Source organism: Gambusia affinis, linkage group LG14 (assembly GCF_019740435.1).
Source record: "Gambusia affinis linkage group LG14, SWU_Gaff_1.0, whole genome shotgun sequence".
NCBI lineage: Eukaryota > Metazoa > Chordata > Actinopteri > Cyprinodontiformes > Poeciliidae > Gambusia > Gambusia affinis.
The window spans coordinates 1,811,325-1,823,611 of NC_057881.1; the positions used below are offsets into that span (position 1 = coordinate 1,811,325).

At 42.2% G+C, this 12,287-nt stretch overlaps 1 protein-coding gene across 3 annotated transcripts in view; it reads left to right on the plus strand.

The window, feature by feature from the left end:
* The window catches only part of LOC122843145, a 30,826-nt gene extending 20,492 nt beyond the window's left edge, over positions 1–10,334 (plus strand). For all 3 annotated transcript variants that reach the window (XM_044137687.1, XM_044137688.1, XM_044137689.1), the window contains exons 28-47: positions 137–317; positions 399–593; positions 732–882; positions 1,477–1,592; positions 1,672–1,797; positions 2,066–2,216; positions 2,399–2,571; positions 3,139–3,274; positions 3,375–3,476; positions 4,068–4,105; positions 4,186–4,303; positions 4,403–4,527; positions 4,607–4,814; positions 5,629–5,909; positions 6,336–6,453; positions 7,292–7,437; positions 8,037–8,151; positions 8,222–8,461; positions 8,819–8,939; positions 9,841–10,334. In XM_044137687.1, coding sequence (XP_043993622.1) covers positions 137–317; positions 399–593; positions 732–882; positions 1,477–1,592; positions 1,672–1,797; positions 2,066–2,216; positions 2,399–2,571; positions 3,139–3,274; positions 3,375–3,476; positions 4,068–4,105; positions 4,186–4,303; positions 4,403–4,527; positions 4,607–4,814; positions 5,629–5,909; positions 6,336–6,453; positions 7,292–7,437; positions 8,037–8,151; positions 8,222–8,461; positions 8,819–8,939; positions 9,841–10,018 — 3,019 coding nt within the window. In that variant the 3' untranslated portion in view covers positions 10,019–10,334. The remainder of the gene's footprint in view (positions 1–136; positions 318–398; positions 594–731; positions 883–1,476; positions 1,593–1,671; positions 1,798–2,065; positions 2,217–2,398; positions 2,572–3,138; positions 3,275–3,374; positions 3,477–4,067; positions 4,106–4,185; positions 4,304–4,402; positions 4,528–4,606; positions 4,815–5,628; positions 5,910–6,335; positions 6,454–7,291; positions 7,438–8,036; positions 8,152–8,221; positions 8,462–8,818; positions 8,940–9,840) is intronic.
* Positions 10,335–12,287: the final 1,953 nt, after the last annotated feature.

Genomic DNA, 12,287 nt, shown 5'->3' on the forward strand with positions numbered 1-12,287 from the left:
CTTGGTGCAGCGCCCCCACAGGCCAGGAGGGGAACAGATTGCTCAAAGGGCTTGGTTGGTTTGGTATCTGTTGTAGATGAACAGCAGGTAGTGGTGCAGCTTCTGCAGATTTAGCATGGATCCTTTTGGTTTCCAGGGTGATTGTGAAGCTCCAGTCGGTCCTGCAGGCTCCTGTGGACGACGCGGGAACGAAGAAGGACTTCTGCAGCCAGTCCTGCCTGTCGTCCTTCAACTACAAGAGGATCATGTCCACCAAGCTCCCCATCCTTCCAGTTGGGTCGCAGTCCCAGTGCAGCGTTTGCAGCAGATTCTGCATCGTAAGCCTCCCAGCTGCTGTTTGACATCCGTGCCCCGCTCCGGATCTGGCTGTGATCCGCTCCTGGTTTTCCTTCCTGCAGAGCAAACATGAGGTTATCCATCAGGACGTGGTGCAAAAGGTCTGCAGCGATCCCTGCTACCACCGCTTCTGCAACATCAACAACCTGACGGTGTGCGAGAACTGCGGCTCCAACTGCAGCGCGCCGCTCCGCCTCAAGATGGAGGACGGCAACAAGCCGCTGTGCGGCGCCGAGTGCCTGAAGCTATTCAAGCAGGTCGGTTCCTTCCTTCCTTCCTCCCTCCCTTCCTTGCTTCCTATTCTACAATGTTGAGTTGGGAGTAAAACTGAACCCTGGACCATAAATTTGGCCTAAAATCATTTTAAAATCGGATATTTTCTTCTTCTCTGACAGAAAATCCCGCCGTTGCAGCCATGCTCCATGTGCTGTAAATCTAAACTCGTATCTGAAATGTTTGAGAATAAAACCAGTGAAGAAGTCGTCGAGCTGTTCTGCTCCAACAGCTGCGTGATGGCGGCCAAGATCCAGGCCGTCTGTTCATCAGGTAACAAACTGTTGGCTTTTCTCTCCTGATTCTTCTTCTGGTCTCAGACGTTTCTAGAAAACACAGATCGATTCTTCACGTCCTCCTGATCCGTCCTTCCTTCGCTGATATTTCCCTCCAAAGAAACACGTCTGGGTCCTGGGTCAGAAGTTCTCCAGGGTTTCTGAAGGCGTCCAGGACTGAATGAACCTGTGTTGTCTCTGCATAGCAGATAACACTTTTAAATGAGAAAATTAGACGTTTTGTCACAAAATAACATCTGTTCCCATTATTACTGAACCAATTAAATCCATAGAAAACAACAAAATGATCTCTTTGAAAGACAGAAAATATAATTTAACTCCAATAAAAAGATTTCTAAAGAGCCATAAACATTTAATAAATGCAGATATTTCACAACTGATCTGAAAATTAGTGAAAAAAGAACCAGAACAATCTGAAAAGCCTCCCAGGAAGCAGATCTGAAGGACGAGCAGAAGACGCTGACCGTCTCCTCTTCCTCAGGCGTCTCTCTGACCGTCTCCTCTTCCTCAGGCGTCTCTCTGACCGTCTCCTCTTCCTCAGGCGTCTCTCTGACCGTCTCCTCTTCCTCAGGCGTCCCTCTCAGCTGCCATACCTGCAGGAAGATGGCGGCGCCGGCGTGCCACCTGGCCATGCCGGACGCCTCCATCAGGAGCTTCTGCTGCCTGTCGTGCGCCATGACTTTCAAGGTAATTAAAGCTTAAATCTGCTGCGTTTGTTTCAGCCGTTTGAATCTTAAACCTGCTGGTTTTTGTTTCTCTACTGCAGGAGACGTATAAAGACGAAATCACCAGAACCAAAGAAGCAGAACCCGGCAGACCGGCGCCAGAGGAGCGGCCGTGTGCCCAGTGCCAGGGACCCATTAAAACGTCTCCCAGAGTCATTCAGAAGAAGGTCAGCTGGGCCACCATCGTTCTAGCTACCAGAACAATCATCAGAATCGATTGTTCTGATGATTAATCGATTGTTCGTCAGAACAAATTAGGACATCCTGCCGATTTTTTACTTATTTGGTGACTAAATTAGTTGACAATTATCTTCATAATTGTTTTTTTCACTATTAATCCAGTTAATTGTTTCAGCCCTGGTCAGCTGCTTGGTTTAGATAAATTTACTTTTGGCTTTATTGCATTTAAACAAATAATTTCTGTTTCTTTCTCAGGATGAAGTGATTTTTGTCTGCAGCCTCGTCTGCTCCAAGAAGTTCAAGAAGCTCAACAGCATCCTGGGTGTGTGTGAACGCTGCAGGAAGAAAACCGTCATCCACGAAGTCAAGAGGATCGACAACAAGGACTGCAGCTTCTGCAGCGACGGTCGGAAACAGATCCGAGTGATCAGAACTCAGTGATCAGATCTCAGTGATCAGAACTCATTGATCAGAACTCATTGATCAGATCTCATTGATCAGATCTCAGTGATCAGAACTCATTGATCAGATCTCAGTGATCAGACCTCTGGACTGGGTTCAGGAACGTGTTGGTTTTTTGTTTTTCAGGCTGCCTGCTGCTGTTCCAGCGTGACCTGGACAGGAAGTGGGGTAAACACTGTTCGTCGTGTTCCTACTGCCTCTCCGTCTCCAGAACGGTGCTGTCGGCGGCGGCGGCCGGCGGCCAGAGGGAGTTCTGCTCCAAAGGCTGCAGGTCCAAATTCAGAACGCTCATCAGCCACGTAAGGAGAGCAGCACTCTGGGAATCAATGTTGTCCAGATTCAACCTTTAACCTTTACAACTTACCTGGAAAACAAAACAAAACGTTTCTGAGAACCGTAATGAAACCAGAAGAAACTCCAACAAAGTGTTGATAAACCTGTGAACAGATGAGGACTCATTGGTTTAGTTTGTTTTTTACAGATGTCTTATTGGTAAAAATAAATTATTGATCTTGTTACATTTCAATGTTTTGGAAAATTTCTCTCATATTATTGAAAACATAATATTTTTTAATGTTTTTAATCTGCAGCAGATAAAGAATGTAAACTACTGTCAAAAATATTAATAACAGTAATAAACATGTAATAATGAACTGAAGCTGTTTTTTTAGTTTATTTGCATTGTTTTTATCTCCAAAGTGTGGAGCTGGAAAAGTTTGAAAACTTACCTTGAAAGTACCTGAAAAGTGCTTGAATTTTCCTGAAGGACCTGTGATTGGACGGCGTCCATCCAGTTTCCATCTGGAATAATTGATGAGGATGAATCTCTGAGGGTTTGTGATGCAGAACCTTCTTCTTCGCCTCAGGAGGCGAAATGCGACGCATGCGGCCGGCGAGGGGAGCTGACGGAGAGTCTTCCTCTGCCGGGGAACGTCAAGCGTTTCTGCGACCTGAAATGTCTCCTACGCTTCGGGAAGAGCGAGGAAGAGGAGCAGGATGAAGGTAACGTGACTTCATCCTTAATCTGAGGCCAGTCAGGAGAAGGAAAAGCTCTGATTGGTCAGAGCGGCAGGAAACCATCAGATCTACTTCCTGTTTCCAGGATCCTCTCCTCCTATGCCTGGAGGAAGCGTGGCGTCTTCGCCGGTCATCACCAGCGTGGTTTCGCTGTCCGGCGGCCCGGCAGGACGAACCGCACCGCTCGGTACGACTCGGACCTCCTCCACTTCTGATATAAAGATTCTGATAAAAACGTAAAAATGAAACTTTTAGCTCATTTTGATCAGAATAGCTGTAAAAATGTTTGAGCAGATTAGATAAAAATAAAAACCTTAACCTCCGACCGAACAGCAAAACTTATGTAATTAGGTAAAAGAGAGTTGCTTTTATTCCTAATGACATTTAACTTCCTTTAGGGATTAATAAAGTATTTTTAATTTGAATTAAAAACATGCTAGCCATCCTGCTAACTGCAGAATCACTGTAACAGTGTTTTGGTCCAGATGAAATAAGACAAAACTAATTTACATGTAACTTTTGTTGTGAGTAAATAATCCCTTAATATTGATTTTTAAAAAGTGTCTGTTTCACTGGCCAATTATTACAATTATTACAAGACATTTTCCAATGTGATCAGAGAAATAATCAATATTCACTGATTGTTTACCTAAAACAAGCTCCATGATCCTGTTGGCCAGTTATTTTGAAGTCGGTTCTGTAGTTTTTGGGAATATTTTGGTGTTTTTGCAGCGATGTGGTTGAGTTTCAGCTCTGACTCCTCATTCTGTCTCTGCAGGATTTTTCTCGGACATCCAGGCTAAAGTCGTCGGCCATGTGAGTTGACAGGAGGACGGATCTGATCTGAAATGCGAACCGAATCGTTGCTGATGGATCTTTGCTGGTTTGGTCCGCAGGCCGGCGTGCAGACGGATCCCAAACAGCTGAAGAACAAATCCCTGCTGTGCGTTCCTCTGGTCCACAACAAAGCGGCCTCCTGCTGTGTCCAGACTGCAGAAACGGCCTCGCAGACGGGTGGAAGAGACGCATTTTCAACAAAACCCGACTTCTGCCCTGGCAGCTCAGGTCACAGCAATTTTATTAAATCATTTTCTTCTTCTTCTGTCATTAAAGTGAATTGTAAGCAGAAGGTCCGCCAGGTGAGCGCGGCTGTTCCTGTGCCGGTTCCCGTCTACGTCCCTCTGCCCATGAACCTCTACAGCCAGCTGGCTCCGGCGCCGCTGGTTCTGCCCGTTCTGGTACGGGACGCAGCTTTTACGCTCCAAACAGGAAATCAGGCACAGTTTGACCAGAGGATGGACGTGTTCTTCCCAACAGCTGCCGGTTCCCGTGTTTCTCCCAGAGGAGAAGAAGAAGCAGGAGGAGGAAGAGGAGGAAGAAGAGGAGGAAGACGGCTCTGAGGCGGTGGCGGCGGCGGCGGCGGCGGCGGCGGCGGAGGAAACCCCGCCTGGATCTCTGCAGGAGGAGCTGAGCTGCCGACCAGAAGGACAGACGGAGAAGGAGGAGGAAACTCAGTCACTAATTGGTGTGAAATGTTTTTAGTTTGGTGAAATATTTACTCTTCTGGATTTTTCCACTGCAGAAACACAAAGAGCAAATCATTTTCCACAGACGCAGCAGATTGTAAATGTTTCCTGAATATTGATTTTTAAACGTTCTGGTTCCACTGGCAGATTATTTCACATCTAAAATTAAATTTTTCCCGTTTTATAAGTCAAATAATCAGTTTTTTTTTAGCAATTTGTTTCATCACAGAGTATTTAAATATACAGTAGGTATAAAAAGGTTGGATCAATCACGATGAATTGATTATTGAAATGATCATCAACTAATTTAGTAATCGATTAATCATTCATTTTACTATTCTGACTAAAAATAATAATTTGCTAAAAAATCACTCTAAGCTAAAATTGTACAAAACATCTGTACATCTTGCATTTAACAAATATTTTTATTTGTGAATAAGTTTTATCCAGAACTGAAGTTTTTCTCCAGTTGGTTCAAATTAACATTTTATTATTAAGAACCTTTTAATCAGTTTAATGAGTTAATTGATAAATTAACCAATCAGCTCTTTGCTGTTCAGTGACGTTTAATATTTTGGTTTTTAAGCTGCAGATGCTTCATTTGTTACAAATTATTGAAAGTTTTTGTTAAATGAATCCTCTTATTGCATTTTAGACAATAAATATTTATTTTCTTACTTAGAAAAATGAATTTAATTATTTGTTTGTTTGCAGTTTTTATGTTTTTACTATTATGTAAAATAATAAGTGATTAAATGAAGAATAGAAAATGTTTTCTCCTCTTAATATTTTTAATTTCTGTCTGGATTTCAGAAACCATCAGCAGCTACATGGACGGTTTGGGGTCCGATTACCGGCCCGGTTTCAACCACAAAGACTTCGAGTCTGACTGCAGCCTGGACTTATTCAGCCAGAACCAGACCTGCTGCGTCCCTCCTCCAGAACCGGAACCGGAACCGAACCTCCACACGGGCCCTGACCTCCCTCCGCCTCCTGCTGGACCGACGGGTCCAAACCTCCAGAACTCTCTGGATTCTTTACCAGCTGCAGGTTTGGGTGACGAGACTCAGGAAAACATCCAGAACAATCTGAAGGTAAAAAGATGAGACGGTTCTGGTTCTTGCTCTGGTTCTGGTTCTGGTTCTGGATCTGGATCTTGTCCTGGTTCTGGATCTGGATCTGGTTCTGGATTCAGTTCTGGTTCTGGTTCTGGATCTGGATATGAATCCAGTTCTGGATCTGGATCTGGATCTGGATCTGGATCTGGATTTGGATCTGGATCTGGATCTGGTTCTGGATTCAGTTCTGGTCTTGGTTCTGGATCTGGATATGAATCCAGTTCTGGTTCTTGCTCTGGTTCTGGTTCTGGTTCTGGATCTGGATCTGGTTCTGGATCTGGATCTGGTTCTGGATTCAGTTCTGGTCTTGGTTCTGGATCTGGATATGAATCCAGTTCTGGATCTGGTTCTGGTTCTGGTTCTGGTTCTGGGCGTCAGTCTGACTCCTTCCTTCTGCTTCAGGGAGAAAACGCAGAAGAGACGCAGAATCTCAAAGTTCTGGACAGTCGGGTTGGAGTTGATGCCTGGAGGAAATGGATCCAGTGGAGAGAATCTCAAACCAGTTTGGACCTCCTGCCCAGTATGTCCGCTTCATTCCTCCTGTATGTGTCAAACCCGCGGCCCGAGGGCCAACAGTGGCCCGCCGCAGCTCCTCATGCGGCCCCATAGGGGGAGCAGAAGAAGAACCTGTGAGGTTAAATATTATTTCACCAATCAGATCGAAGCCGTTTTTATGACAAGTTATCCAATCAGATTTTGTGTGACATCAGCAGATCCTCTCACCTTTTCATGCTGATGCATAATTATGAGGTTTTTGTAAAACATTCAGTTTAATTGATGCTAAATACAGCGGAGGATTAGGCCCCACTGAAAAACTGAAAATTTGACTTTTTTCTCTGAAATCTGGGAAAAGTCAAAATTTTGAGACTCACCTCAGAATTAAAAATAATTTTGAGAAAATTCTGCCATCTGTTTGAGAATCCTCTTCCCTACAACTCCCGCCTGCAGGAGGCAGAATTTCTTACTTCTACTCTGCTGCCTCCGCCTCCAAGTTATCTGTGGAACAGAAACTCACATTTATCATCTTATACAAGCACAAATATCACAAAATTACTTGTAAATATTTCTAAATGAGCTCAACAAAATCAGTGGTTTTTATCGCAAAGTAGAACAAAAATCCTGCAGTGGCTGATCAACGAGACGAAAGGTTCATTATTTATCAGTTTAAAGGGTTTAGTCAATACATTCTGGAGCCACCGGCCCTTTAAGAACATCCATGATGATTTGGTCCAAAACGAAGATCAGTCTAAAGGCTGCAGCCGTGATGTTGACCCGTCGTCTCACTTCCTGTCCCGTGGTCTCACTTCCTGTCCCGTCGTCTCACTTCCTGTCCCGTCGTCTCACTTCCTGTCTGGCAGTGGCTGCTGGCAGGTCGGACGTCCTGCGCTGCTCTTCCTCAGAGCTGAGCGACGGCCTCTTCCTCTTCATCAGGGAGGCGGAGCTTCGTGAGGAAGACTCCGGCTCTCCCGACGGCCTGTTCTTCCTCTGCCTCAGCATCCAGCAGGTATCGTCCATCCTCACACCAGGGGCCTCAAATCCTGGAGTTTAATTCAGAGTTTTCAAGGTTTGAAAACTGATTTTCTGTATAAAATCCTTGAAAGTGCTTCGTATTCAAACGGCACAGTTTTGTAATAAAGTGAAATCTACTGATCAATTTAAAACAAACTGTTTTGAACATTTAAAAAAAAACAAAATAGTAAATCAATAAAAACAAACTAACCTCAGACTGTCATGGTGGCACTTTTTACTACATAAATCATTGAGAATTTCTAACATTTTAAATGTTGCAAATGCCAAATATATTGTTTCTGTTTCTGCAGCGCTTGTAAAAAAAATGGTAAAACAAACTTGCATTTATTGGCTCTAAATACAATAATTATTAATTCAGTGAAAACTTGTTTGCATAAAACATTTTTATTAACAAAGGTCTGAATTTGACTGGGTTATTCTGTAAAATAAGAATTTTAAATCTGCTTTTACCAAAATGGGTTTTTCTGCATAAATTTGGGTCTAAAAATACCTTCAACATATGAAACTTCCTGTCTCTGCAGATTCTTTTTCCTGTCATCATTTATTGTTGGAAATGTTTCTTGTTTTTTGCAGTATTTGTTTGAAAACGGACGACTGGAGAACATTTTCACTGACCAGAGCTACCAGAAGTTCTCCTCTGAGCTCACCAGAATCCTGAAATGTTCTGGACCTTCCCTGTCCGTCCACCGTAAGTCGTGTTCCTCCATCTTTGTTCCTCCATCTTTGTTCTTGCAGCTGCTCCTCTCCTTCCTCCGCAGGCGGCGCCCCCTCCTGGGTGGAGGAGGAGTTTCTGTGGGAGTGCAAGCAGCTGGGGGCGTCGTCCCCCGTCGTCCTCCTCAACACGCTGCTCTTCTTCTGCTGTAAGAACTTCGGCTTCGCCACGGTGCCGCAGCTCCGCCGGCTGTCCTTCGCTAACTTCACCAGCTGCACCAGAACCGACGGCGAGACGAGCGTCCTGCGGTTCTACCCGCCGGAGTCCAGAGACGATGCAGAGACCGGTACCCATAAATACATTTAATTGGTTTATTGGTTTTAATTGATTTATTAAATGTAGTTGATTAGTTGAATTTTCTGATAAACATTTAGTCAATTTGAATTAAAGGAATTTTATTTGATTAATCAATAAAATGATTGAATTTGATCAATGAATCATTTGTATCAATTAATTTAATATTATAGTTTTATAGAATTTATTGATTTATTGAATTTTATAGATTATTTGAATTTGATAAATTTTATAAAAGAGCAAAAATTGACTAAATTTGGCAGTAGTACAAAAAAATCAAAAATGTAATTTTATATTTCTATAAAATGTTTAAACTTTTTACGTGCATGTTGTTGTTTTTGATGTTCAGATTCTGACGGCGTCCCGGCGAAGAAACGCCGGTTAAACGAGGATTTCCTGGAGATGAAGGAGAACCTGCAGAACCCTCTGCGCTGCCCAGTCCGACTCTACGAGTTCTACGTCTCCAAGTGGTGAGAACCTCCTGACAGTGACCCGCCCGCCGTCCGCTGCACTCCGGTCAGTTCAGGCTGTCGGTAATGAGCGAAACTGGAAAGTTTTCTTAATAATCTCATTTATTGAAATTCCTCTGCAGTTCCAGTTCAGTTTTCTGTTTTCTGCCTTTGCAGCTCGTTTCTCTGCAGCCGATTGTAAAAATGAGACAGAAGAAACTTTAATCCTGTGCTGAAGAAAACCAAACACATGAATAAGTTGCGGGAAAATGTTGAAAATAAATATATTTTGTTATTTATGAGTCTACATCGTCACACGGTTTCTCTCAGCGGAAGATTAAAAAAAAGTTAATTTCTCTGTGTTGCCACCTGCTGTTCAGGAGGAGAACTGCAGTGTCTGCAAATCAAATCCTGCTTTTACTATAATTTATACTGTGAAAATTTTACTGGGACTAAGAAACATCAAACGACATTTAATTTGAGTTTAAATAGATTCTTTCGTCTTTTGTATTTTCAGACATCTGGACTGAAAAAGTAGCAGCTTTATAGATATTCTTTCTGCTCCTTTTTATTCATGATTTCTTTTAGTTTTTATGCAAACTATTTATATTTATTGAGGAGTGGATCTAATAAAAAATATTAAATTAATGAAAAGTGATTTTTGCACATTCTGTTTGTGTGGAGGAAGAAAATGTCCCAAAAACTTTCACTATTTTAGTTCATTTTAGTCATTGAAACATCAGAAATATTCTGTGATGCTTGAATGGGGAGAAGTTTGTGTCCTTCATTTCCTGTTGGGTTTAATCGACCAGCTCTGCTCCGACCTGCAGCTCAGGTTTCCTCTTTAATTTGTTGAATTTAACTGAAAATCTAAAGGCAGGTCAAATGAAAGCCTTCCTGCTGGTTGTTTCCTGTTTTCCAGCCCCGACTCGGTGAGGCGGCGCAGCGACGTTTTCTACCTGCAGCCGGACCGCCGCTGCCTTCCCAGCAGCCCCCTGTGGTTCTCGGTGGCGCCGCTGGACGACGCCACCATGGAGGCCGCCATCGTTCGATCGCTCGCCGTGAGAGAGCTCAGGGAGCGAGACGGAGGAGGAGCCTGAGGGAACCACCGGATCAGAACCAGCAAGGAGGAACCAGAGCCAGGAGTTAAAAGTTTAAACGAGAGAAAACTGTTTGATTCATTTCTTCCTTCAGAAACTCATGTTCATCATTTTTACACAGCAGGGAATAAGTGTTTACTTTTATCAACTGGATGTTTTGGATTAAAAATAATTTTTATTATTTTTACATAATAAAGCTGAAACAACATGAATCAGGCTGAATTACAGTGACAGTCGTTCTAAACTGGATCTATTGTTTGTTTTTGTCTCGTTTGACTCAATTAAATCGTTTCATTAATAAAATCTTTGAACAGTACTGAAGAATTTGCACGTTTGCCTTAATTTTGATAATTTCCTACTAAGAAAAACAGACATTCCCTCCTCCAGTTTGCATAAAGTTGAAGAAAAAAAAAAATTTCTGCCAGATATTAAAACTGAGCAAAATTCTGTCTCTTTTACATCCTAATATTTCCTTACTGTAAAATGTGTTTACTCAGATTTAAAATCTGCAATCTGATTAAAGTTAGTTTGGTTTAAGTTTGAATGTTTTCATAAATGGCCTCACATTTTCCTCAAACTTCCTCTGATGGCTGATAAAATCCACGAGTTCAGCATGATGAGCCGATGGAAGAAGGATTTTTGAGTCTAAAGAATTAAAATATCCAAAGAACAACACATTCTTCCTTATCACTGCTCTTGGAGCAACAACCAATGAGCAGCAAGGAAAATAAATGGCATTCCTTAATTGGTTTATTTGCAGCCAATAGCATGTCAGCTAGCATGTATTTTATGTTTCATAGTTTTGTTTTTTATATATATATATTTTACTTTTCCTACCACTTTTTTTTATTATAACGCCCTTTAAAACAACAACAGCTGTTCTGAACAGAAAAAAAAAATTCAAAATAGGAAAAGGACAAAATAAAAAGACAATTAAAACAAGATATGCTCAATAAAGAAACTCCACAATTATGCTGGTTTCTGCAATTAATTTAGAGTCAAAATCAGGATTTTTATTGATGTTCTTTCTGGTAAACCTGTTTGACCTTCATGATTTTCCCTCAGAGGCCAAAGATAAAGATAAAACCTTGTTGCAAGAAAATGAGCTTCTTTCTGACTGTAGAGACAGAAACTTTAACATGTGAAGTGGCATGAGAACATGTCAGCAGTTTGCAGAGTTTGTTTAGCATCGGGCGTCTTTAATCAGAGATGGCCGGAGCCGGACGGGACGGCAGATACTACTGCCGACACGGCCGGAACCGTACGTGTTCTGCTTGCAGACTGTTTTTTTGTGCAGTGGAGCGGCTGATTATAAATGACGTGGAGCCCTCGTTAAAATCCCCTCCAGATTCATGAGTCTGTCTGTCTGTCTTCATATCTGTAAAATCCCCAGAGCGACTTTTATTCTCGCTGCTCGCTCTCATTTCAGCCTGGAGAACCAAAATAAATACTAGAGGTTCAGAACAGGACAAAACTCCTCCACGGTTCTGAGTAATGACAATGTAATCATGAACTCCTGATGTGGATCACCTTGTGTGTAATAAATAAAAATAGAATAGAAAACCACTTTTATTCCGCAGGGGAAATGCCAGCACAACAGCAGGAAAGTGACAAACAGTCAAAGCAAATAGACTCACATGAAGAGAAGAATAAAAACAGTATTAAGAATAGCAAATTGTAAAGTGAGAGTAAAATTACAGCATAAAATACCCTGCAGTTACAGTGAGTTGAAGGACTGAGCAACAGATTAGGATAATAATGAAAGTCCAGCATGTGAATATATATTTGTGGATTAAAACAACATGAGGCCAAAGCGGTTAAAGTTCAACTCATTAAAACTGGAATAGAGAGACAGAATTAACTCACAGTTTGATCTGCTGATATTCACATAATCTTGGGATCTGGAGATGTTTGAGTTTGGTTTTGGATGTTTGTCATTTTTGGTTTTCCTATTCAGTTTGGCCTGTTTTCCACTTCTGTTTCTTCTTTAGTGATTCCAGTTCTGTTTCGTGTTTCTAGTTATTTTCTGTTGCTCTAGTTTATCATGTTTCTTCAGTCCCAGTTATTCTCTAATTATCTCTCTCTCTCTCCCCTCCTCCTCCTACTTCCCTCTCCCCTCTGCAGCTCATCAGCTCGGGTCTTTGTGTCGCTCTCAACCTCCCCAGGATTTAAGCCTCTCATTTTCTTCCACAAGTCTCTGGATTTTCAATTCTGTTCACTTCAGTCCACTGTGCTTCCCTGTATTTTCCTCATGCCTCCTGGCTGGATG